Below are 24,873 nucleotides of genomic sequence, written 5' to 3' on the forward strand. Positions count from 1 at the left end.
CAGCACAAATGCAGAACAAACCCAGGTAGAACAAGCTGCTTTTATACCAGAAGAACGGAAGAGGAATTGGTGATTAGCAGAGTGAGTTCAGGTGTGGTGAGTTAGCAGGAGGGGGCGTGTCCAGAGGGTAATTGGTAGTTTGTGGAATTAGCATTAGCCTTTAAAACAAGTGCACTACATTTGTCCAGGGCAACATATTCACTATGGGCTCTGGTCAAAAGTAGTGAATTTCATAGGGAATAGAGGGCTATTTGGAATACAATCACATGTCAGTATTCTGCCATGGCCAGCGAAGAGCCGGGTCTCAATCCTATTGAGCACGTCTGGGACCTGTTGGATCGGAGGGTGAGGGCTAGGGCCATTCCCCCCAGAAATGTCCGGAATCTTGCAAGTGCTTTGGTGGAAGAGAGGGGTAACATCTCACAGCAAGAACGAGCAAATCTGGTGCAGTACATGAGGAGGAGATGCACTGCATTTCTTAATGCAGCTGGTGGCCACACCAGATACTGACTGTTTCTTTTGATTTTGACCCCCCCCCTTTGTTCAGGGACACATTATTCCATTTCTGCTAGTCACATGTCTGTGGAACTTGTTCCGTTTATGTCTCTGTTGTTGAATCTTATGTTCATACAAATATTTACACATGTTGAGTTTGCTGAAAATAAACGCATTTGACAGTGAGAGGACGTTTCTTTTTTTTGCTGAGTTTAGAAGTAACATGTTTTTAACATGTCCATTTCTGGTAGGTTACTGTTGGTGTGTGACCGCTACTGGACAGAAGATCCAGGGTACTAATACTCCACCAAGATCAACTGTTTCACCTAAGTACACACACACATTCACTAAATGTTAAATCATTACAGCAGATTCTGAATGCAGTTTCTGTCTGTAATTGTAGATGTGAGCGTAGATGAAAACCGTTGGAAAGAAGATGTTGAAAAGACTGACAGTTGTCTTTACTGTACTACAGGAACTGATTCACATTCCATTAAAATAAATGAAGAAATCCAGAGATTAAACTGTCCATTTTATCACGACCGTCGTAGATAGTGGACCAGCGGGTTGAGTGCTCATTTTTACGTTTTATTACAAAAAACCACAAACACTTTACAAAACAAGAAACCGTATGGACAAACAGGATTGCAGGCTAAACACAAAGCTATGCAACCACAACTACCCACAATACCCCATTCTAAATTACCCCTATACATAGGACCTTCAATCAGAGGCAATGAGGAACAGCTGCCTCTAATTGAAGGTCAAATCAAAACTGCACATAGAACTATATCACCTAGATCTAACCTACACACAACCCGACAACACCGAAACACTCTAAACCAATACCCTCTCTACTTAGACACATAAACCACCAAACCCCGAAACACTCTAAACAAATACCCTCTACATAAACACATAATCTAATAAACCCCTAAACACTCTAAACAAATACCCTCTGCCACGTCCTGACCAAACTACAATAACAAATAACCCCTTTACTGGTCAGGACGTGACATCTTTATTGTCGGTTTGATATGCTGAACAATTTATCTGAACCCATCCATTTCTGGGAAATGAAGGAAGGAGTAGGACTCTTTTAAATAAAAATTTTAAGACAACATATTTTGCTACGGGGTACAATAGGAACCATCTTTCACAATAATCCTATTGCAAGATATTCCCTACATAGTACACTGCTTTTAACCAGGGCCTATAGGGTCACAACTAGTCCACTATATAGGCAACAGGGTTCTATTTGGGACACAACTCATCCATCTATTCCATTGTCCTGTTCTTCCAGAAATACAAAAAGTCACCTTGATGACAAGGTTTGGTGAAAGAGAGGCACGCTAGCTATTCACCTTCTCCCACCTTCTCTCCTCCTCACAAAGGAATGCTGTTGGTCCTATCTCTCTTCCAATACTTTAGCCTTAAGACATTGATCTATCACCTCTCATCTTGCAGACTGTTTGAAATTAAATCACACTGAGATTGTGGTATTTCTTGCACAATACTTTTGCACTACGATTATGTAAAAACGTACTACAAACGTCTGCTAACATTAGCCACCGCCATTTGAGAATCATTGGGAGTGGTGGGGCAGGCTGTGCCGGTCATCTTTTTTTTTTTTTTTTTTTTTTTCAAGGGTCTGAAAGATGTTGGAAATTAATATCTTGTTAATGCAAAGAGCAGGAAACTCTGGAAAAAAATACAAGTCGATTTATATAAATGAATGGCTCTGAATGCACTGTCAGCATGCAGCCAAAAGTTACCAACCACTTTTGGAGCTAACTAGCTAGTGCTCTCAAATGGAATCCTTATGTCGACAGCAGATGAGACTTGTGTTCATAACATGGCTAACTTACCTAGCTAACATGACCTAGCTAACATTACCTAGCTAACAAAACAAGTTATTTTAACAGGATAGATAGCTGGCCATCAGCAACATTGGGTTGTCAATGAGACAGAGCTCGCTAACCAGCTGAGCCAGCAAACAAAATAATAATTTCGTATTTGAAAAAATACCCAACAGACTCTGCATTTCAGGAATCACAGTAGCAAGTATCCCTGGTGCACTGTTGAAATATTTAGCCATTTTAAACTATTTGTTTTTCAATGAAAACTCTACCTTTTCTGTAATCATCTCAATAGATTTCATGTGTTTTAAAATTAGCTTGTCCAAGGTGTTGGACTTGACGACAGTTGCTATTCATTGGAGCTCTACGATCAGTTGCCCAACATTCTGGGGCAAAAGGTCAATTAGACAGACAGCAGGGTTGGCAGTTAATTAAAATGAATGTAACATTCCAGAGCTTATAGTTAAAGTTGCATCTAAAGTCTATCTGCTGACATCACAATGATGACAAAAGGTTTTCCTCCTCATTATTTATCTCATTCTGAAATGTCATTGTGTTTCCAAGACATTATAATGCACTTCAGACTACATCTTCCTCAGCTTCAATTAGGTAGAATTAAGAATCTTCATAACCATATTGTGACCCAATATGCAACACATGAATGTGTTACAAAAGTTGAATACCTTCACTTTGAATTGACCCCAACCCTGTCAAACAGGTAGATATCGGACATGTCTAGCAGGTTTTGGGCTGCACAGAAAGTATGCGGAGGTTTGAAGGATGAGAGATAGATTGAGAAAAATAGAGGGAGGAGTCTGACTGGACGGGTCCTTAAAAAGGAGAGGAGGGAGAGGTAGAACTCAACTCACAAGCAGGACAGAGAGAGACCCAGTGGAGACCTTTGAAGAAGTGAAGCTACAACTGAAGACTTCAGGAGGTGAGATTTTTACATCTCTTCATCTAATACTGTCCTTGTCTGCGTCCCAACTGACCTCCTATTCCCTATGTAGTGAGCTACTTTAGACAAGGGTCCATATTACCTTTGTGGCCCTGAGCTATTCTCTATTTAGTTCACTGTGGGTCCCGGTCCAAAGTAGTGCACTACATAGGGGATAAGAAGCCATTTGGGAAGCATCCATGTGTCTGTGTGCTAGGAGAATCTATTGTCTGTGGTTGAAGAGATGATACCTGGGATGACCAGGACCGAGTTGAGAAAATGCTGCCTTAACAGTTGCATCATTTTTGCAGCTAACACAGGGTTTCCTTAACCTCTCTGTCACGGATCCCTCCGGTACTGTTGCTCTTTCTGTGCACCAGTTTCGGAGTTCTACATCACCGGCCTCTAGGAACTGAACTGTCATTACTCACACCTGGTCCCCATATTCTCCCCTGATTAGTAATTGTATAAGTTTGCCCTTTGTTCTCAATTGATTTATTGTTCCAATGTCCATTGGTAGTTGGTCGTGTGAGTACCTGTGCCTTGTTGTGTTAGCTTTGTGCATAGATGATTACGAGTCTCGTCCCGTGTATTTATTCGAGGTACTCAGGTTTCAGCCCTGTGTTTTGTATACGTGTTTGTTTGGATATAAAAAAAAATATTGCATGCAGTGGGCATAATAAAAGTTAAAATAAAACACTTTGCTTTTATAATTAAAGGGTTGAATCTTTATAGTTATGTGATGACATCACGTACCCCAACAAACAACGACTAATCAGACTCAATTCTCGCTAACTGTACTCAATCTGCTTTCAACTTCAAACGACACTTTTGTTTCCGCCATCTCCACCATCCTCCGCACAAAAATTGAGAGGGAGGGGTCTGACTGGATGGGTCCTTAAAAAGGAGAGGAGGGAGACTTAGAACTCAACTCACAGGCAGGATTTCAGAAAGTGAGATTTCAACATCTGTTCATCTAATACTGTATGTGACCGTATCTCGAATAGCCCTCAATTGCCTATGAAGTGCACTACTTTTGACCAGAGCCCATAGTGAATATGTGGCCCTGCACTTGTTTTGAAGGATAATGCTAATTCCACAAACTCCCAATTACCCTCTGGACACGCCCCTCTCCTGCTAACTCACCACACCTGAACTCACTCTGCTAATCACCAATTCCTCTTCCATTCCTTTGGTATATAAGCAGCTTGTTTTGTCTGGGGTTGCTCAGAGTTTGTGGTGTCCCCGTTCCTTTATTGGGCCTGTTGGTTGGCTAAAGTAAGTTCCTGCTATTGAAACGGCTCTATGATTTTCATTTCCTGCATTGTGGCATAATATCCTGTTCATCCTAACTTGTGTATTGTTATGGTGTTGCTAGTCCAGTATTAAACCTTTAATTTAAGTGTAAGGAAATTGTTACAGCTTGTGAGATGAGACAAGATACAATGATGTTACCTGCTAGCAGAATGTGTCTTACATCTATAATCCTGTAGACTGTTCTGATTGGTTGCCATTTGCACTGCGTCTCAGTGAACTAGAAACGATGAAATGCTATTTTTACTTTCAAATCAAAAATGGATTCCATGTTGTACTCAGTTATCTAGCCAATCCACCTCACCATATGGGCACCGTGCTGGGCCAGAACGGAAGTAGAGGAAACATGGATGTGCAAAGCCAGAACAAAACATTGGCAGCCATATTTGGATGGGTAGTGTATAAACTAGATTTAGTTATTGATCAGTGCTGTAAATGGTGACTTACTAGAACCATCTAGTGCATTATGGATGGCTCTTCAGAGGTGGGACCCATGCTGCTAGCAGGTACCTCATTGAAAATAATGTAAAGTGAAAGTTGTCAAAAATATAAATAGTAAAGAGACACCCAAAAAATGACTTAAGAACTACTTTAAAGTATTTTTAAATAAGTTCTTTACACCACTAACTAACGGCCCGACAACGGGACCGCTCATTGGGTTAATGAGGCAACTAGTCACACCTGTGACAGGTCCTGTTGGAAGAAGTAGACCGTAACTCAGAGACACCCAGTGAATCCCTTGTGAGAGTGCATCGTTATTTAATAGACGATCTGCATCTCAAATTCTACCTTAAGTGTTATGTGGCCCTTGTCAAAAGTAGTGCACTATATAGTTGTGCCATTTTGTGGAGCGGCCCCCTGAATTTAAGAGCATAGACTTATCCGTACCTTTGCAGTAAATGGGTAGTCTCTGACAATATCTATAATGCTTCCCATTCCCTATGTAGTGCATTGTAGGCCCTCATCAAAGGTAGTTCACTACATAAGGAGTGAGGAGCCATTTGGGAAGGATGCATATTCCTGTGTGCCAGGCAAATCTATTGTGTGGTTGAAGAAATGATACATGCGTTTTGGCAGAAGACTAGTAGCACCGTGTTGCCCATACTTGGTTCTTGGGGTCCTCAGTACTGGGTTTAGAAAATTCTGCTTTGGCAGTTGATTAAGTTTTGACAGTAACAGTGGGTTTCCTTAACCTCTCCTCTAGTACCCACAGCCATTCCAGATTTAAAATGCTCAACTAATCTCGCTCTTGGTCTCTCTCTCAGGAGACTATCACCATGGCGATATTGACCATCATTCTGCTTGTCAGCACAGCTTTTGCTCTGGGAGGTAAGAGTGACGTAGCTCACACCTACTCACCACATTTTAATATAAACATTAGTTGGTGTTGCTCTGTCCTACTTCACACACATGTAGGTATTAATACGCAGGTGTGAATTGGAAATGCGTTAATATTCATAACCGGTTCTCCATGGGACACCCTATGAGGGGTCAGCCATTATCAACCTTGACACTGGAGAAATGAAGGTTGTGCCTTGCTGAAGGGAACATAGACGGATATATGAACTTGTCAGCTCACTGACTTGACCTACTGGCCCAACTCTCTAACTGCTAGGCTACCTGCCACTCCTCTACTTCCAGAGATGTATATTGGCGTCTAGATGCTGGACTGAGGTATACTGATATGAATGGTTTGATCATTCAACTGGATTTACGATAGGTTTGTTTAGCAACTATCAGGAAATAACACTGATACAATTTCCAGTCTTAGTATCATCAGCTGTTATATGGAACACAGAAACAGAATTGACTGCACAGGGCTTTTAAACAAGTAGCAGAACTTCAATATTTAGGTTGCATCTGAAACGGAACCCTATTCCGTATGAACTTCTTCTGACCAGGGCCCATATGGGACGCAACCCAAGATTCCAGAAATGTATATTCTGTCCGTACATTTTCCTGTAATGTTATGTCCACATTACAATGCATGTTACCTGTGTCCAGATGCTATGATACGACCCTGTGAGGATGCTAGAGATGCCGCTAAACATGGCCCACCTGGAGCCTACGTCCCCACGTGTGACGACAATGGACAATACACCCCTGAGCAATGTTCGGGCTCTACAGGTTAACAGTGACGCACATACACACTAAATTCACTTGACTGTGATAATTCAATGTGTATATATTGTATATGCAACATGTCTTTCTGGTAGGTTACTGTTGGTGTGTGACCAGCTACGGACAGAAGATCCAGGGTACAGCGACCCCACCAGGCACTGCTATCAACTGCTAGCAACTGTTCCACCAAGGTGGTCATTAGTAGCCTGGTACTCAGCACTCTATTGTCCCTCTAATCACTCTGACAAAAGTTGGACAGCCGTTAAGGGGGTTGTGGGGTTAGTTTACACAGGCAAGGCCTTTTTAACGCCTATGGCTCTTGGGTCCATGATATGGGGCATCAGCTTACTCAGTGACACCCACAGAACACAATTGAAAGAGTTGACAAATATTAGCATCCTAACTCTGATTGGAGGACTTGGACTGTGGAATCAAATCTGTCAGTATTTCCTTTGTGGATTTGTCTTTATATGGCAGCTTTCATTCTCTATAGACATCAACATGTCATTCCAATATATACAGGAGTTCAGCAGAGTCCACAATCAGAACCATGCTACTCTGAGGCTGAAGAATTGTTCCAGGCCACTGAGGGATGAAAGACCCCTTTACTGAATCTACATCTTCACATTTCACTAAATCATTGCGTTGTTTGCTTCATGCATTCTATCATCCTGTAAAATAAATGACATGCTCTTCGTCATTTGCTGCCATCTGATCTTTTAGGGCCAGACTATGATCTATTAATGGTTAGGGTACGTCATGCCAATATTTGGAGGCAGGGAAGTAACTTGTATGAAAATGGTGGCTCAGTTGGTAGAGGATGGTGTTTGCAACGCCAGGGTTGTTGTGGGTTCGATTCCCACGGGGGGGCCAGTATGAGAAGAAAAGAAATGTATGCATTCACTACTGTAAGTCGCTCTGGATAAGAGTGTCTGCTAAATGACAAATGTACAGTATTAGCTAGCATTAAAGTATCGGTTATTCACGTCATTGCCCTATGTGAACAGGACATCCAAGAAGTGAAATGAATAACTTCAGAGGGTTAAGTAAATGTTCAGCCTATAATTTTCTAACTAGTTTATTTTATAACTAAAACACATGACCAGAACAATGTGGGCAACTGCTCGTCAAACATCTCATTCCAAAATCATGGAGTTGGTCCCCTTTTGCTATAACAGCCTCCACTCTTCTGGGAAGGCTTTGCACTAGATGTCGGGAACATTGCTGTGGGGGACGTGCTTCCATTCAGCCACAAGAGCATTAGTGAGGTCGGGCACTGATTTTAGGCAATTAGGCCTGGCTCGTAGTTGGCGTTCCAATTCATCCCAAAAGTACTCGATGGGGTTGAGTCAAGTTCTTCTACACTAATCTCGACAAACCATTTATGTATAAACCTGCACGGGGGGGGGGGGCTGTCATGCTGAAACAGGAAAGGGCCTTCCCCAAACTGATGCCACAAAGTTGGAAGCACAGAATCGTCTACAATGTCATTGTATGCAGCAGAAGACCATTGTTCCTCCACCAAACTTTACAGTTGGCACTATGCATTCAGGCAGGTAGCATTATCCTGGCATCTGCCAAATCAAGATGTGTCCGTCGGACTGCCAGATGGTGACGCGTGACTCATCACTCCAGAGAACGCGTTTCCACTGCTCCAGAGTCCAATTGCGGTGAGATACACACCGCTCCAGTCGACTCTTGCCGTTGCGCATGGTGATCTAAGGGTTGTGTGCGGCTGCTCGGCCATGGAAACCCATTTCGTGAAGCTCCCGACAAACAGTTCTTGCGCTGACATTGCTTCTAGCGGGCTGTTCTAAACTCGGTAGTGAGCGTTGCAACCGAGGACAGACGATTTTTACTTAGGCGTTACGCGTTTCAGCACTCGACGGTCCAATTCTGTGAGCTTGTGTGACTTACCACTTCGTGGCTGAGCCGTTGTTGGTCCTAGACTTTTCCACTTCACAATAACAGCACTTACATTTACAAACTAACTTGTTGAAAAGGTGGCTTCCTATGACGGTGCCACATTGAAAGTCACTGAGCTCTTCTGTAAGGCAATTCTACTGCCAATGTTTGTCTATGGAGATTGCATGGCTGGGTGCTCGATTTTATACACCTGTCAGGGAGGGGAATGTTGCGACAAACAAAAAACATCCAATCAGTGGCAGTACTTTAGGGCGAAAACAGCAAGTTGATGAAAGAGAATGTCAGGTATCATGCAAGCTGGACAATTGAGTGGAAAACATCGCCTGGCCCGATGAATCTCTAAGCAGCATCAGTCCACGGCCACATCCTGCCTGGTGTCAACGGTACAGGCTGGTGGCGGAGGTGTAATGTTTCCCTGGTACACGTTAAGTCCCTTGATACCAAATGAGCAATGTTTCCAAGCCCTGAAGAACTCAAGCTTTTCTGGAGGCAATGGGGGGGATCCAACCCAGTATTAGATGGGTGTACATGTCTTTTCATTATTTAAACTGGTCTACCTTCAGATGAGTCTTGTGAGGCTTGTGTGAAAAGCAAAACAACCGCCATTTTATCTTTTGATGGTGGGGTCATATCAGTGTCTTTTGAAGAATGTTTAGGGATTTTCACCCTCATTATTCCCAAAAGGTCTTAATGATGAAATGCCTATTTATGTTTTAAATGTGAACATGAATTAATGCTGCCACTTTAGTTTACTCATGTTTTATTCTTGTACGGAATCTTACTTGATAGGTCTGTCCTCTGTGATTTTAGTCTTGTTTGACACGTTATGTTCACACTTTATTAGAATACTCATGAAACGCACAGTTATTTTTGGGTAACACTTATTTTCTCTCATACTCCAACCCCATTGGATGCATTGAACGGATGTGGTTGGAGCAATGTCTACATAGAGGTGCAGGTTGTGAACACTGAAAGCTCTGACGAGGGCGATACGTACAGCTTTAGAGCAGTCAGACTAGCATAGTGTTCGGTGTTCTTTCTCGTCTTATTCAAAACCATGCACCTGCAAATAGATGTGCGAGTGCCTTTTGAATCCTATTCAGAGTACAATAAAAATGTGGGGTTTAACTAGAGTTCTAAGGTCCGCAGTTCTTTGAACAACCTTACGGTTCTTGGCACTGAAAGTAGCCCCAGAAAGGTTTGTCCAAGAACCCCATAGAAGGTGGGGTTCATCAAAGAACCTCCTTAGCTGTGTGTGGGGGGGGGGGGGGGGGGGGGGTTTGCAGGAACCTACCTGCCCAACAAACATTTTGATTTAATGGACAGTAGCAGGCGCTTAACTGAAAAATGGAAAGATCAAGGTGAGCTTTGTCCCTTGTATGATCTAAATATAGTTTGATACCATTTTCCTTCGTGTTCATCTTAAACAGAGATTGGACACAATTCAATGGATAATCATGAGGTAAGAAGGTTAGCTGTATTGCGTGCAGAAGACTGAACTGCTCACTTGTCTGCAGGTATACAGATGAGGCATGTCAAATGGTATGTTATTCAGATCACATTTACCATCCTTCCACTCAAATATCATGTAGGACTCCACGTTATGGACAAGGTATGAAAACTATTAGCAAAAGTTCTGTCACCACAAAAATCAAGGCATTAATTCTGTCATGTGCTTGTGAGTCTGTATAATAAATGCTCAGACTTCGACCTCACTAAACCGCTGAATATAACGGTAATCCTGTTCTGCAGTGCACGGTGAGCATTCTGGCTATGGATAGAGAACAGCAACACCCCAGATATCAAATTTTGGACTTGCATGTCACCTCATAATTTTATTTTCTCTCCAAGGATCACTTACAAGGGGTTCTTTGAACATAGGGTTTCTTCAAATTGTAACTAGGGGGAACTCCTAAACGATACTCCAGGGACCTGCACCTGAGTGGCACAGCAGTCAAAGGCACTGCTGAGTGGTGACAAAGGACAGGCATAACACTTAATGACCTTCTCAGTTCTTTAACACACAACTTAAGAAACATTTATAATCAAAAGAACTTGGCGCAGTCAAGCATGGCACTTGCCAGGGTTGTGAGTTGAGTCCCACAGGTGACCAGTAAGAAAAGGTACTAACTACAACGAATCAATCATTCATGTTCAATAACTCATGAGACAAAATAGTGTACACATTTTATTGGCTGCAGACAACTCCAACATTTGTGTAGTAACTGAAACTTCATTTAGCAGCAACAATATTTGACTTTACCATGAAGTATTATGGATGCAGACACAACGGAATAGCATTGCTGCTTTTAATGTATAGTCTGGCGAAGCGGCAGGAGTCTCAGGGAGCACACCGAGGGCAAGCTCCTTCCACATAAAGCATTGTTCCAGCGCTTTTGACCTGAAGATGAAACACAGAACCAAAATAGTCAGCTGTACACAGACACACAACAGTAGGAAAGTCTACATGAGATTCAATTGTTGAATGAACTGGGAATAAAGTTTAATTTGATGACTGGATCAATGAATGATACTGGGATTACTGTACCTCCAAAGTTGATATGAATACAGGCCTCTCTGGCACCAGCATCAGGCCTTCCTTTTGCCCAGTTCTGGTGATCAAAGTCGGAGCCATCGCTCCAGAACCACCGCCTGTCCTGAGGGGGGAAAGTGGGATTTCAGAATACAAACTAAATGTAGTCCTTCCTCTACCACCTGAAACAACAAAACAGTTAAAGCTACCACTACTTCAAAACCCTCCGACTGGGACTGTTGCTTGTGTAACGAACAACGTGGAGCCTAATCCTCACATCCGCAATCATCCCAATGCATTTCAAAGACCACACACATGTTTACAAGAAGACTGTCTGGAATTGATCACATTTATACTTAACTAGAACCGTTTCACATGTGTATAAAAGCCTCCTACTGAAGTTGACAGTTAAATGTAATTTAGTAGAGTCTCATCTAGAAGGACTTACAGGATCAATTAGGATAAGGGCGTTGCTCAAGGGCACATCAGATTTCACGGAGTGAGCTCTGGGATTCAAACTAGCAGCCTTGCCTTTATTGGCCCCATGGTCTTAACGGCTACTCTTGATATTTTGTATGGAACCCATTACAGTAGCTGTTAACAAGCAGCAGCTCCTCTTCCTGGGGTCCACACAAAATAGCATTAAACAACTAACACAGAACTACGAAAAATAATTACATGTGCCTACATGCCACACCTCACGTTTATTTTTTGAATCCAGGTTTGCTCTTCACTTGAGCAATATGAGATGGAACGGAGTTCCTTGCAGTAATGGCTCTATATAACACTGTGCTTAATGGTCTCACCTTAACAGAATAAAATCCGCCAATCCAGGTAGGCGGGAAACCAACAGTCTTGACCAAGACCAACGCCTGTAGAAACTCATCCTCCTCGGAGCTGTGCACAGATGCCAGGTTTGCGCCAAGGTACTTCACAACATTGGGTACAGACACCAGTTTATCACCAAGGGACACACAGTGCCGCTAGAGAAGAAAGTATTTATTTAACGAGGCAAGTCAATTAAGAAAATTATCTACAATGACAGCCAAGCAGTAGATGGGAAGAAAGACATTTCATGTATCAGTCAGTGGGCATTGCTGACAATTTGTCCTCTGGACTCTCAACCAAATATTGATCACCAAAACTAATTCCCTTTTAAAACATTCTTAAAGATAACAGTTTATCGCCGCCTCAGGCCATGTCCTGTGGGTTCCAAAATAAAGGAGGCACGACTCCACATTAAAATATTTAAAATGTATAGAAACCACCCATCTTAAAGGGATGTTCATTATTTCACATCAGTCATGTGTTGCCATTTAAGGAAGTATTACCATTAAGGTAATGTCAAAGAGCTAATTTCAACTACACTTCCCATTCAAATTCACAGTAGATGCTAAGGGTTATACCTCTGCTTCAGGCCAGCGCCGTGTAGTCTTTACAAACATTAAGCAGCTTGATCCATATTTGGTCCAACCAGAAGGACACAAGTCTTCTTCAATAAATGAATCTGTAAGGAGAAGTTACATGTGGCTTTAAATGCCAGTGGAGACACATGTACAAGTCACAGCTACAATATTATTTGTAGATCAGTCACCTATGCTACAAGAATAATACAGAATGAGTCAAGAAGAGTGGACTCTTACTTGCATCTCCTAGAGCAAAGGCAGCACTGAGAATCAGAAGACTAGTCAACATGGTCATGGAGTCTCCTGAGAGAAACAAAGAGTGAAGTCATCAAAACCACAGATTCAACTCCACATACAGTAGATTAGAACAGGAATATGTCTGCTTTTCTAAATACCAACCTACTCCCTAAGCAGGGCTGAGGAGAATTTCTGGGCAGGTATTTCTCTCCACTCATACAGGAGTAAGAGGCCTAGACCCCAAATGTAGAAATGCCCTGCAGCTTTGGCCATTGCCAAATCTGTCAGAATGCAGGCGTTCTGGTTCTTTTATTTTTCAACAAAAAAGTAAAAGCACAATACAAAAGGCTGGCAGCTAAGGCTTAGTGGCTTGTAACACCAGTAGGTAGGGTCAAATGGCCATCAGGAAAGGCTGTGATAACACGTGGTGCTGGATGGAATACTCCACATTAACATACACCACAGCCCAATATTAGACCTATTAGTTAATGAAGCAAGGTCTAAGGACATTCCATAGCAACAGCTTGCTAGATATGGTTCAATGAGGTACCTGCTAGCAGCATGGGTCCCAACTCTGAAGAGCCAGACCTAATAAGTCAACCTGTAAATTTTATGGTGTAAATGGTGATAAGTCACCATTTACAGCACTGATCAATACCTAAGTCTAGTTTAGACACTACCCATCCAAATATGGCTGCCAATGTTTTGTACTGGCTTTGCACATCCATGTTTCTTCTACTTAAGCTCTAGCCCAGCATGGTGCCCATATGGTGAGGTGGATTAGCTAGACAGCTGAGCACAACATGGAATCTAAATTACTCACGATTAACGTTCACAAAAAGCATAACAATTATTTTAAGAATTATAGATACAGAACTCCTCTATGCACTCGATATGTCCGATTTTAAAATAGCTTTTCGGTGAAAGCACATTTTGCAATATTCTCAGTAGATAGCCCGGCATCACAGGGCTAGCTATTTAGACACCCAGCAAGTTTAGCACTCATCAAAGTCAGATTTACTATAAGAAAAATGTTATTACCTTTGCTGTCTTCGTCAGAATGCACTCCCAGGACTTCTACTTCAATAACAAATGTTGGTTTGGTTCAAAATAATCCATAGTTATATCCAAACAGCGGCGTTTTGTTCGTGAGTTCAAGACACTATCCGAAAGGGTAAATAAGGGTGACGAGCATGGCGCAATTCGTGACAAAAAATGTCTAAATATTCCATTACCGTACTTCGAAGCATGTCAACCGCTGTTTAAAATCAATTTTTATGCCATTTTTCTCATAAAAAAGCGATAATATTCCGACCGGGAATCTGCGTTTAGGTAAACAGACAAAAGAAAATAAAGCATTCGGGTCGACTCGGGCACGCGCCTAAGCCCATAGTACTCTGATCGGCCACTTGCCAAAAGCGATAAAGTGTTTCAGCCAGAGCCTGCCTCGATATCGTTCAGCTTTTTCCCGGGCTCTGAGAGCCTATGGGAGCCGTATGAAGTGTCACGTTATTGCAAAGATCCTCAGTCTTCAATAAAAAGAGCCAAGATGAAACACAACTTCTCAGACAGGCCACTTCCTGCATGGAATCTTCTCAGGTTTTGGCCTGCCATATGAGTTCTGTTATACTCACAGACACCATTCAAACAGTTTTAGAAACTTTAGGGTGTTTTCTATCCAAAGCCAATAATTATATGCATATTCTAGTTACTGGGCAGGAATAGTAACCAGATTAAATCGGGTACGTTTTTTATCCGGCCGTGTCAATACTGCCCCCTAGCCCTAACAGGTTAATTATAAAAGCAGTGTTTTATTTTGACTTTTATTATGCCCACTGCATGCAGTTTTTTTATTATAATCAAATAAAAATCATTTTTTCAGGACAAGGATTATTGTGACTTTCAAGAATGCCTGAATTGCTTCACCTTGCTTTTCTGGTAGGCTCGATGCAAGTTTCACCATACAATTATTTCAGACATACAATGCAAGTTCCACCATGGCACGGACCATGATGATACATTGGCACAGACCATGGCGCTACGTTGGCACAGACCGCTTGTTTATTCCACACTCTAGGTATGTTTCTTTTGGGGGGGGGGGGGGTTGAAGTTATAACGTCCAGTTGTTTTTATCGACACAAGACAGTTCAACGGAATCTCACTGTAGCAGGCAATTGTCACATCTTTTTTCTATGCAAACTTTCTAAATGTCGACAAAATGTTTAAAGCTGAAGGTCTGGAGGAGGGAGAGTGAAAGTAGGACCAGGATTTATGTTGTTAGGAGAGGAGGAGGGGAGAGAGGTATGGGAGAGGGGAGAGGGGAGGAGAGGAGAGAGGTATAGGAGAGAGGAGTGGTTAGAGAAGGAGGGGAGAGAGGTGTATGAGACAGGAGAGGTTAGGGGAGGAGAGGAGGAGGGAAGAGAGGTATATGAAAGAGGAGAGGTCAGGTGAGGAGAAGAGAGGAGGAAAGATGACCGGTCAAGGTGTTAAATGGATATTGTGAGATTTTGGCAATTTAGCCCTGTTTCTTTAGTTTGAAGGAAGTTTTTTTAATTAACTACTCTAGCTTCAGCACAATTGCTAACTATGAGAGCAGATCCCAAAGACTTCTAGTCATTGCGCTGACGCTAGTTAGCGATCGATGGAAAAACTACCTTCAAAGTCCTTCAAATTGCATGCAGAGACAAAATCTGACTCTGGGTAAGAAGAAAAAGGTTTTAATAATTGCCAAAATATTGCACTATCCCTTTAAGGAGGAAATAGCACCGGTTCCAATCCAAGTGCCATTTATCAAAAGACTCCAGGCAGTGCTATGGTCAGATGACATGAAAATAGAGCTCTTTAGTTATGAACATCAGTGGTGGTTTTGGTGTGGAAAAACAGAAGCACGTGCAGAGAAGTACCTCATACCTACAGTAAAATATGGTTCTGCATCTTTAACGTTTATGAAGCTATTTTGCTTCTGCTGGTTCTGTGGCCCTTTTTAAGGTCAACGGCATCATAAACTTGACCAAGTACCAGGACATTATAGTCCCAAAAAAACTAGTTCTCTCTGCCAGAATGCTGACATTGGCCGCAAGTGGATCTTCAAGCAAGACAATAACCCCAAGCACACATCAAAATCCACAATTAAATGGATAATTGACCACATGTTGCAATGTCCTGCTTTTTTTTATTTTGACCCATCTATCAATAGGTGCCCTTCGTTGCAAGGCATTGGAAAACTCCCTGGTCTTTGCTGTTGAATCTGTGTGTATGAAATGCATTGCTCGACTGAGGGAACTTACAGATAATTATATGTGTGGGGTACAGAGATGAGGTAGTCATTCAAAAATCATGTCAAACATTATTATTGAACACAGAGTGAGTCCATGCAACTTATAATGTGACTTTATAAGAAAATCTTTACTCCTGAACTTGTTTAGGTTTGCCGTAACAAAGAGGTTGAATACTTACTGACTCAAGACTTTTCAGCTTTTCATTTTGCTTTTATTATCAAGCTGCATTTTTTAGTGAAAATGATTTTCCATAAATGAGAAACTCACGCGCTGCAAATGTATTCCAGTTAGGCTCTACACCCATTGTAAAGGGGATTAATGTGCTTCATTTTTAACCTGTTGGGTCTAGGGGGCAGCATTTGCACGTCTGGATAAAAAAATGTACCCGATTTAATCTGGTTACTAATCCTACCCAGTAACTAGAATATGCATATACTTATTATATATGGATAGAAAACACTCTAAAGTTTCCAAAACTGTTTGAATGGTGTCTGTGAGTATAACAGAACTCATTTGGCAGGCAAAACCCTGAGACATTTTCTGACAGGAAGTGGATACCTGATGTGTTGTATTGACTTTAAACCTATCCCATTGAAAAACACAGGGGTTTAGGAATATTTTGGCACTTCCTATTGCTTCCACTAGATGTCACCAGCCTTTACAAAGTGTTTTGAGTCTTCTGGAGGGAGATCTGACCGAACAAGAGCCATGGAACGGTGATGTCCCATTAGACACCTGGCGCGCTACTTCATGTTGGGTACCCTCGTTCCAATACGTTATAAAAGACTATGCATTCGTCCACCTTGAATATTATTCATGTTCTGGTTAAAAAAGGCCCTAATGATTTATGCTATACAACGTTTGACATGTTTGAACGAACGGAAATATATTTTTTCCCCTCGTTCATGACGAGAAGTCCGGCTGGCTTACATCATGTGCTAACGAGACGGAGATTTTTGGACATAAATGATGAGCTTTTTTGAACAAAACTACATTCGTTATGGACCTGTGATACCTGGAAGTGACATCTGATGAAGAGAATCAAAGGTAATGGATTATTTACATAGTATTTTCGATTTTAGATCTCCCCAACATGACGTCTAGTCTGTATCGCAACGCGTATTTTTCTGGGCACAGTGCTCAGATTATTGCAAAGTGTGATTTCCCAGTAAGGTTATTTTTAAATCTGGCAAGTTGATTGCGTTCAAAAGATGTAAATCTATAATTCTTTAAATGACAATATAATATTTTACCAATGTTTTCTAATTTTAATTATTTAATTTGTGACGCTGACTTGACTGCCGGTTATTGGAGGGAAACGATTTCCTCAACATCAATGCCATAGTAAAACGCTGTTTTTGGATATAAATATCAACTTGATAGAACTAAAAATGCATGCATTGTCTAACATAATGTCCTAGGAGTGTCATCTGATGGAGATTGTAAAAGGTTAGTGTGTCATTTTAGCTGGTTTTATGGTTTTGGTGACCCTGTCTTTGACTTGACAAAACATTACACACAACTCTTGTAAATGTACTGTCCTAACATACTCTAAATTTATGCTTTCGCCGTAAAACCTTTTTGAAATCGTAAAACGTGGTTAGATTAAGGAGATGTTTATCTTTCAAATGGTGTAACATAGTTGTATTTTTGAAAAATTTGAATTTTGACATTTATTTGGATTCAAATTTGCCGCTCTTGAAATGCACCTGCTGTTGATGGAGTGCACCACGGGTGGCACGCTAGCGTCCCACCTAGCCCCATTAAGAAGTTATTTGGCCACTTTCGTTGTGACACAAACCTTATCAAAACATATCGGGCGACAGGATAGCCTATTGGTTAGAGCGTTGGACTAGTAAACGAAAGGTTGTAAGATCGATTCTCCGAGCTGACAAGGTACAAATCTGTCGTTCTCCCCCTGAACAAGGCAGTTAACCCACTGTTCCTAGGCCGTCATTGAAAATAAGAATGTGTTCTTATTTGACTTGCCTAGTAAAATACACTGCTCAAAAAAATTAAGGGAACACTTAAACAACACAATGTAACTCCAAGTCAATCACACTTCTGTGAAATCAAACTGTCCACTTAGGAAGCAACACTGATTGACAATAAATTTCACATGCTGTTGTGCAAATGGAATAGACAACAGGTGGAAATTATAGGCAATTAGCAAGACACCCCCAATAAAGGAGTGGTTCTGCAGGTGGGGACCACAGACCACTTCTCAGTTCCTATGCTTCCTGGCTGATGTTTTGGTCACTTTTGAATGCTTCCACTCTAGTGGTAGCATGAGACGGAGTTTCCAACCCACACAAGTGGCTCAGGTAGTGCAGCTCATCCAGGATGGCACATCAATGCGAGCTGTGGCAAGAAGGTTTGCTGTGTCTGCCAGCGTAGTGTCCAGAGCATGGAGGCACTACCAGGAGACAGGCCAGTACATCAGGAGACGTGGAGGAGGCCGTAGGAGGGCAACAACCCAGCAGCAGGACCGCTACCTCCGCCTTTGTGCAAGGAGGAGCAGGAGAAGCACTGCCAGAGCCCTGCAAAATGACCTCCAGCAGGCCACAAATGTGCATGTGTCTGCTCAAACGGTCAGAAACAGACTCCATGAGCGTGGTATGAGGGCCCGACGTCCACAGGTGGGGGTTGTGCTTACACTCCAACACCGTGCAGGACGTTTGGCATTTGCCAGAGAACACCAAGATTGGCAAATTCGCCACTGGCGCCCTGTGCTCTTCACAGATGAAAGCAGGTTCACACTGAGCACGTGACAGAGACTGGAGACGCCGTGGAGAACGTTCTGATGCCTGCAACATCCTCCAGCATGACCGGTTTGGCGGTGGGTCAGTCATGGTGTGGGGTGGCATTTCTTTGGGGGGCCGCACAGCCCTCCACGTGCTCGCCAGAGGTAGCCTGACTGCCATTAGGTACCGAGATGAGATCCTCAGACCCCTTGTGAGACCATATGCTGGTGCGGTTGGCCCTGGGTTCCTCCTAATGCAAGACAATGCTAGACCTCATGTGGCTGGAGTGTGTCAGCAGTTCCTGCAAGAGGAAGGCATTGATGCTATGGACTGGCCCGCCCGTTCCCCAGACCTGAATCCAATTGAGCACATCTGGGACATAATGTCTCGCTCCATCCACCAACGCCACGTTGCACCACAGACTGTCCAGGAGTTGGCGGATGCTCTAGTCCAGGTCTAGGAGGAGATCCCTCAGCAGACCATCCGCCACCTCATCAGGAGCATGCCCAGGCGTTGTAGGGAGGTCATACAGGCACGTGGAGGCCACACACACTACTGAGCCTCATTTTGACTTGTTTTAAGGACATTACATCAAAGTTGGATCAGCCTGTAGTGTGGTTTTCCACTGTAATTTTGAGTGTGACTCCAAATCCAGACCTCCATGGGTTGATAAATTGGATTTCCATTGATTATTTGTGTGTGATTTTGTTGTCAGTACATTCAACTATGTAAAGAAAAAAGTATTTAATAAGATTATTTCTTTCATTCAGATCTAGGATGTGTTGTTTAAGTGTTCCCTTTATTTTTTGGAGCAGTATAAAAACAAAATGAGTATAAAAACACTATGATTTGAAAAAGTAGCCCAAAAAAGTTATGTGCTGTTTCTTGAATTACACTGGGCATCATGCATAAGTGATAATATATCATTCACAATTTATAGGGTAATATTGTCACCCATCAGACTATTCTTGATTTAATCTTGTCTTTACATGTACTAAATGTGTGAAATTTGTTTTGATTTAGAATGGACAATTATAATACACCTGTCTCGAAACAGGGGCCATAATGTATTATTCCTGCCCAGGTGAATTTAGATTTTGGCTAGATGGGAGCAGTGTATGTGCAAAGTTTTACGCTGATCCAATGAACCATTTAATTTCTGTTCAAAATGTTGCATCAACAAACGTGTTTATTAATGAAGATTATCTGACTTAGGACTCTAGGCGCAATTTATATTCTGGCTACTAGATGGCAAGTTTTGCATTTCTATTCAAAATGTTGTATCAAGTCTGCTTGAATGTGCCTAATTGATCAATATATACATTTTCAAGTAGATAACTGTACACTCTCCTCAAACAATAGCATGACATTTTTTCACTGTAATAGCTACTGTAAATTGGACAGTGCAGTTTGAAAAACAAGAAGTTAAGCTTTCTGACCGAATAAGACATGTCTATGTCCTGGGAAAGGTTCTTGTTACTTACAACCTCATGCTAATCACATAAGCCTACGTTAGCTCAACCGTCCCGCATGGGGGACACCGATCCCGAGGTTAACTAAAATTGGAGAATTTAGTATGTGTGTGTGTGTGCGCGCACTCGTGCTTGTGTGTGATCCTAGACCCATCAAAACCTCCCCACTATTCCACTACTTGGCCCAATCTGATCCTACAGAAGGCCGGCAGCCTGGGAAAACAGGACACTATCGTTCATCACACCTTGTAACTATTCTGCAGTTAAAACTCATAACCCAACGAGTTCTCTGCAGCTACCACCACAACATCTATTTTCTGTGATTTATGTTTCATTTCTGTGGTACAGTTGATAACCATGGCTATGAATGCTAAGAAACCAACCTTACTGAAACACGTTATTCCTATCACTCTATTGGCAACGGCATACTCACAGGGAGCCTCTCTGGATCCCTCGAAACTGGACCTACTCTACTACTCTCTTCACTGCCTATGAAGATTCCTTCATTGAAAATGACTCAAGTAAAAGTGAAAGTCACCCAGTAAAATATTACTTGAGAAAAGGTCAAAAGTATTAGGTTTTAAATATACTGAAGTATCAAAAATAAATGTATAAATCATTTCAAATTCCTTATACTAAGCAAACCAGACGGCACCATTTTATTGTTGTTTTTCATTTCATTACGGATAGCCAGTGTCACACTCCAACACTCAGACATCATTTACAAAGAAAGCATTTGTGTTTAGGGAGTCTGGCAGTATGGATGACCAGGGATGTTCTCTTGATAAGTGTGTGAATTGGACCATTTTTCTGCTAATCATTCAAAATGTAACGAGTACTTTTGGGTGTCAGGGAAAATGTACGGAGTAAAAAGAACATTATTTTCTTTAGGAATGTAGTGAAGTTAAAGTTGTCAAAAACATAAATAGTAAAGTAAAGATACCCCCCCAAAAAAGAATTAGTACTTTACACCACTGGCTATGGCCGACATCGGGATCTCTCGTTGGGTTAATGAGGCAACTAGTCACACCTGTGACAGGTCCTTTAAAATGAGAGGTAGAAGAGGTAGACCATAACTCACAGACAACAAAGAGAGAGACTCCAAGTGAATCCCTTGGAAGAGTGTAGAAGGTGAGAGTGTGTCATTATTTAATAGACTATCTGCATCTCAAATGGCACTGGTCAATGTAGTGCACTAAATAGGGTGCCGTTTTGTGGAGTGACCCCCCCCCCCCCCCCCCCCCCCCCTGCATAGACTAATAGTTACCTTTGCAGTAAATGGGTAGTCTCTGACTAGATCTAGGCTGCTTCCCAATCCCTATGTAGTGCATTATGGGCCCTCGTCAAAGATGGTTCACTACATTAGAAATGAGGAGCCATTTGTGAAGAATACATATTCCTGTGTGCCAGGCTTATCTATTGTATGTGGTTGAAGAGCTGATACCTGAGTTTTGGCAGAAGACTAGTAGCACCGTGTTGCCAATACTCGGTTCTTGGGGTCCTCGGGACTGGCTTTAGAAAATGCTGCCTTAGCAGTTGCTTAAGTGTTGTAATTAACACAGGGTTTCCTTAACCTCTCCTCTAGTTCCACCAGCCATTCCACTGACTTGGAATATTCCAGTACTATCACAGCTGATTAAAATTCTCAACTAATCCTCTCTCTCTCAGGAGACCTATCATCATGGCGACATTGACCATCATTCTGCTTGTCAGCACGGTTTTTTCTCTGGGAGGTAGGAGTTACATACCTCACACCTGCATTTTAATAAACATTAGTGGGTGTTGCTCTGTCCTATTTCACACATGCAGGTGTGACTTGGAAATGTTTTCATAACCGGTTCTCCATGGGACACCCTCTGACACTGGAATAATCAAGGTTGTGCATTGCTGAAGGGAACATAGATGGATATATCAACTTGTCAGTACACTGATATGAACTACTGGCCCAACGCTCTAACGGCAAGGCTACCTGCCACTCCTCTAGTTCCAGAGATGTATATCGGTGTCTAGATGCTGGACTGAGGTGTTCTGATATGATTGGTTTAATCATTCAACTGTATGACTGGCTTGTCTAGCAACTATCAAGAAGTGACACTGATACAATTTACCCCCACTTTTACAGTCTTTTTTTTCATCAGCAGTTATACAATATGATACAAACACAGAAACTGAATTTTGACTGTGTGGGCCCTTTAAACAAGTAGCAGAATTAAAAAATTTTTTTGCCAGGAAGTCCCTAGGTTGCATCTGAAATGGAACTCTATTCTGTATAAACTACTTCTGAGTAGGGTCCCACACGGGAGGCAACCCAAGCTTCCAGAATGTTATGTCTACGTTACAATGTATGTTACCTGTGTGTCCAGATGCTATGAAACGACCCAAGACCCCTTGTGAGCGTGCTAGAGATGCTGTGATAAATGGCCCGCCTGGAGTCTACGTCCCCACGTGTGACTGCCAGGGAGAATACACCCCTGAGCAACACTGGGGATCTACAGGTTCATGCTCACCCAGTCTTGTACAGCTAACCTTGTGGGGACACACAATTCAGTCCCATTTAAAATCCTATTTCCCCTACCCTTAACACAAAAACCGTACCTTAATTCTAACCTTAACCCCCTTGGAAATAGCAGTTGACCTCATGGGGACTAACAAAATAAGACTTATGGAACAGCTTTTTAACATGTCCACTTCTGGTAGGTTCCTCTTGGTGTGTTACCAGAACTGGACAAAAGATCCCGGGTACTGAGACTCCACCAGGCACTGCTTCTGTCAAATGTGCATGCAGGTACACTCATTCACTAAATGTTCATTCTTTGCAGCTTGTTCTGAGTGTTAATATTTGTTTTTTGTTTAATTATAGTGGCGCTCGCTGATGAGAGGCATTGGAACCAAGACGTTGAGAAGACTTTGCAAAGACATTGGAATTACTTTGATGCTTGTCTTTACAGTACTATGGGCGTTGATTCACATTCTATATGAATAAATCCAGAGCTAAAATTGTTGCTTCACTTCCTTTATTGTTGGTGTTATATGCTGAACCAGTCCATTTCTGGGAAATGGAAGGAATAAGGCAATGGTGACCGTATTACCACCACACCTGTGGTCATGAAGGCAGTCAATTCCATGTGACTGGGCTTTTCCAAGCTATGCTGATGGTCATAAGTAGCCTACTATACTTGATAACTGCCTGGTACTCAGCACTTTATTGCCCTCTAATCACTGACATCAATGCAAATGTAATTGCAAATCAACTATTGGTCACATGCAGGTTATTAGCAGATGTTGTGGGTGTAGCAAAATGCTTGCGCTTCTAGCTCCGACAGCGCAGTAATATCTAACAAATTACACAACGTGTATACACTTAAGTAGGAATGAATTAAGACTATAAACCTATTCAAGAAGTTACAGTATATACATATGAGATGAGGACTGGCAGATCTGTAAATACTTTTGACGTGGCCAGTGATTCCTAGCCGCTTCCTATAGGCAGCAGCCTCTAAAGTGCTAGTGATGGCCTTGCGAGAGTAGCTATTAAGTCTCTCGGTTCTGGCTTTGATGCACCTGTACTGACTGCCTTCTAGATGATAGCGGGGTGAACAGGCAGTGGCTCGGGAGGTTGTCCTTGATCTTTTTGGCCTGCCGGTGACATTGGGTGCTGTAAGTTTCCTGGAGGGGGGATAATTTGCCCCCGGTAATTCCTTGGCCAGACCGCACCACCCTCTGACGAGCGCTGGCGGCAATACAGCCTGACAGGATGCTTTCAACTGCATCTGCAATGTGTGGGTTTTAGGTGACAAGCCAAATTTCTTTAGCCACAAGGTTGACGAGGCTCTGTTGTGCCTTCACCACACTGTGTGGGTGGTTCATTTGTCTGTCAGTGAGGTGTACGCCAAGGAACTTGAAGCTTTCCACCTTCTCCACTGTGGTCCCATCAATGTAGATAAGTTGGTGCACCCTCTGCTGTTTCCTGAAGTGCACGATCATCTCCTTTTGTTGACATTGAGTGAGAGGTTGTTTCCCAGGCACTACACTCCCAGAGCCGCCCTCCCTGTAGGCTGTCTCATCGTTGGTAATCAAGCCTTTTAGTGTTGTCTGCAAACTTGTGTTGGAGGCGTGCTTGGCCACGCGGTCATGGGTGAAAAGGGAGTACAGGAGGGGATGAGCACTCACCCTTGTGGGACCGCAGTGTTGAGAATCAGCGGAGTGGAGGTGATGTTTCCTACCTTCACCACCTGGGGGCGGCCTGTAAGTAAGTCCAAGACCCAGTTGCACAGGGTGAGGTTCAGGGCCTCGAGCTTAATGATTATTAAATGCGGTGGTTGGTGCGACTGCTACCATCTATCCACGGTTTCTGGTTAGGGTATTGAATAGTACGAAGCACGGGCACTTCCTGTTTGAGTTTCTGTCTATAGGACAGGAGGAGCAAGATGGAGTCGTGGTCAGATTTGCCGAAAGGAGGGCGGGGGAGGGCCTTGTAAGCATCCCGGAAGTTTAACCTGTTAGGGCTAGGGGGCAGCATTGACACGGCTGGATAAAAAACATACCCGATTT

The 24,873-nt window shown here is 42.5% G+C and overlaps 3 protein-coding genes across 4 annotated transcripts; 2 read left to right on the top strand and 1 right to left on the bottom strand.

The window, feature by feature from the left end:
* The first annotated feature begins 3,206 nt into the window (after window positions 1-3,206).
* LOC145861812 (equistatin) lies at window positions 3,207-7,426 on the top strand. 2 transcript variants are annotated; one of them, XM_082965375.1, is made up of 5 exons: window positions 3,207-3,291; window positions 5,871-5,934; window positions 6,610-6,732; window positions 6,822-6,917; window positions 7,249-7,426. In XM_082965375.1, the coding sequence occupies exons 2-4, from the start codon at window positions 5,883-5,885 to the stop codon at window positions 6,899-6,901; spliced, it is 255 nt and encodes an 84-aa protein (XP_082821501.1). In that variant the 5' UTR covers window positions 3,207-3,291; window positions 5,871-5,882; the 3' UTR covers window positions 6,902-6,917; window positions 7,249-7,426. The 2 variants fall into 2 exon arrangements, with proteins under 2 accessions (XP_082821501.1, XP_082821502.1); XM_082965376.1 differs by lacking the exon at window positions 3,207-3,291 and adding an exon at window positions 4,479-4,569.
* A 3,401-nt stretch (window positions 7,427-10,827) lies between these two features.
* On the bottom strand, window positions 10,828-12,899 carry LOC106595770 (ladderlectin-like). Its single transcript, XM_014187126.3, has 5 exons — window positions 12,829-12,899; window positions 12,592-12,692; window positions 11,992-12,168; window positions 11,201-11,309; window positions 10,828-11,053 (listed from the first exon to the last, which is right to left on the bottom strand). The coding sequence occupies exons 1-5, from the start codon at window positions 12,884-12,886 to the stop codon at window positions 10,962-10,964; spliced, it is 537 nt and encodes a 178-aa protein (XP_014042601.2). The 5' UTR covers window positions 12,887-12,899; the 3' UTR covers window positions 10,828-10,961.
* An 8,491-nt stretch (window positions 12,900-21,390) lies between these two features.
* Window positions 21,391-23,304, top strand: LOC123728774 (equistatin-like). Its single transcript, XM_082965377.1, has 5 exons — window positions 21,391-21,453; window positions 21,991-22,055; window positions 22,686-22,817; window positions 23,020-23,107; window positions 23,183-23,304. The coding sequence occupies exons 2-5, from the start codon at window positions 22,004-22,006 to the stop codon at window positions 23,193-23,195; spliced, it is 285 nt and encodes a 94-aa protein (XP_082821503.1). The 5' UTR covers window positions 21,391-21,453; window positions 21,991-22,003; the 3' UTR covers window positions 23,196-23,304.
* The last annotated feature ends 1,569 nt before the right edge of the window (window positions 23,305-24,873 follow it).

This window comes from Salmo salar, chromosome 18, assembly GCF_965601325.2.
Source record: "Salmo salar chromosome 18, fSalSal1, whole genome shotgun sequence".
Classification (NCBI taxonomy): domain Eukaryota; kingdom Metazoa; phylum Chordata; class Actinopteri; order Salmoniformes; family Salmonidae; genus Salmo; species Salmo salar.

Bases quoted from the DNA above. Each gene is read 5' to 3' on its own strand.
- LOC145861812 (XM_082965375.1), top strand. From the start codon at position 5,883: ATGGCGATATTGACCATCATTCTGCTTGTCAGCACAGCTTTTGCTCTG. The intron at 5,935-6,609 runs GTAAGAGTGACG...ACCTGTGTCCAG, and splicing joins CACAGCTTTTGCTCTGGGAG to ATGCTATGATACGACCCTGT. The intron at 6,733-6,821 runs GTTAACAGTGAC...TCTTTCTGGTAG, and splicing joins GCAATGTTCGGGCTCTACAG to GTTACTGTTGGTGTGTGACC.
- LOC106595770 (XM_014187126.3), bottom strand. From the start codon at position 12,886: ATGACCATGTTGACTAGTCTTCTGATTCTCAGTGCTGCCTTTGCTCTA. The intron at 12,169-12,591 runs GTATAACCCTTA...TTTCTTCTCTAG, and splicing joins GGCGCTGGCCTGAAGCAGAG to CGGCACTGTGTGTCCCTTGG. The intron at 11,310-11,991 runs GTGAGACCATTA...TTCCCCCCTCAG, and splicing joins GCGGATTTTATTCTGTTAAG to GACAGGCGGTGGTTCTGGAG.
- LOC123728774 (XM_082965377.1), top strand. From the start codon at position 22,004: ATGGCGACATTGACCATCATTCTGCTTGTCAGCACGGTTTTTTCTCTG. The intron at 22,056-22,685 runs GTAGGAGTTACA...CTGTGTGTCCAG, and splicing joins CACGGTTTTTTCTCTGGGAG to ATGCTATGAAACGACCCAAG. The intron at 22,818-23,019 runs GTTCATGCTCAC...CACTTCTGGTAG, and splicing joins GCAACACTGGGGATCTACAG to GTTCCTCTTGGTGTGTTACC.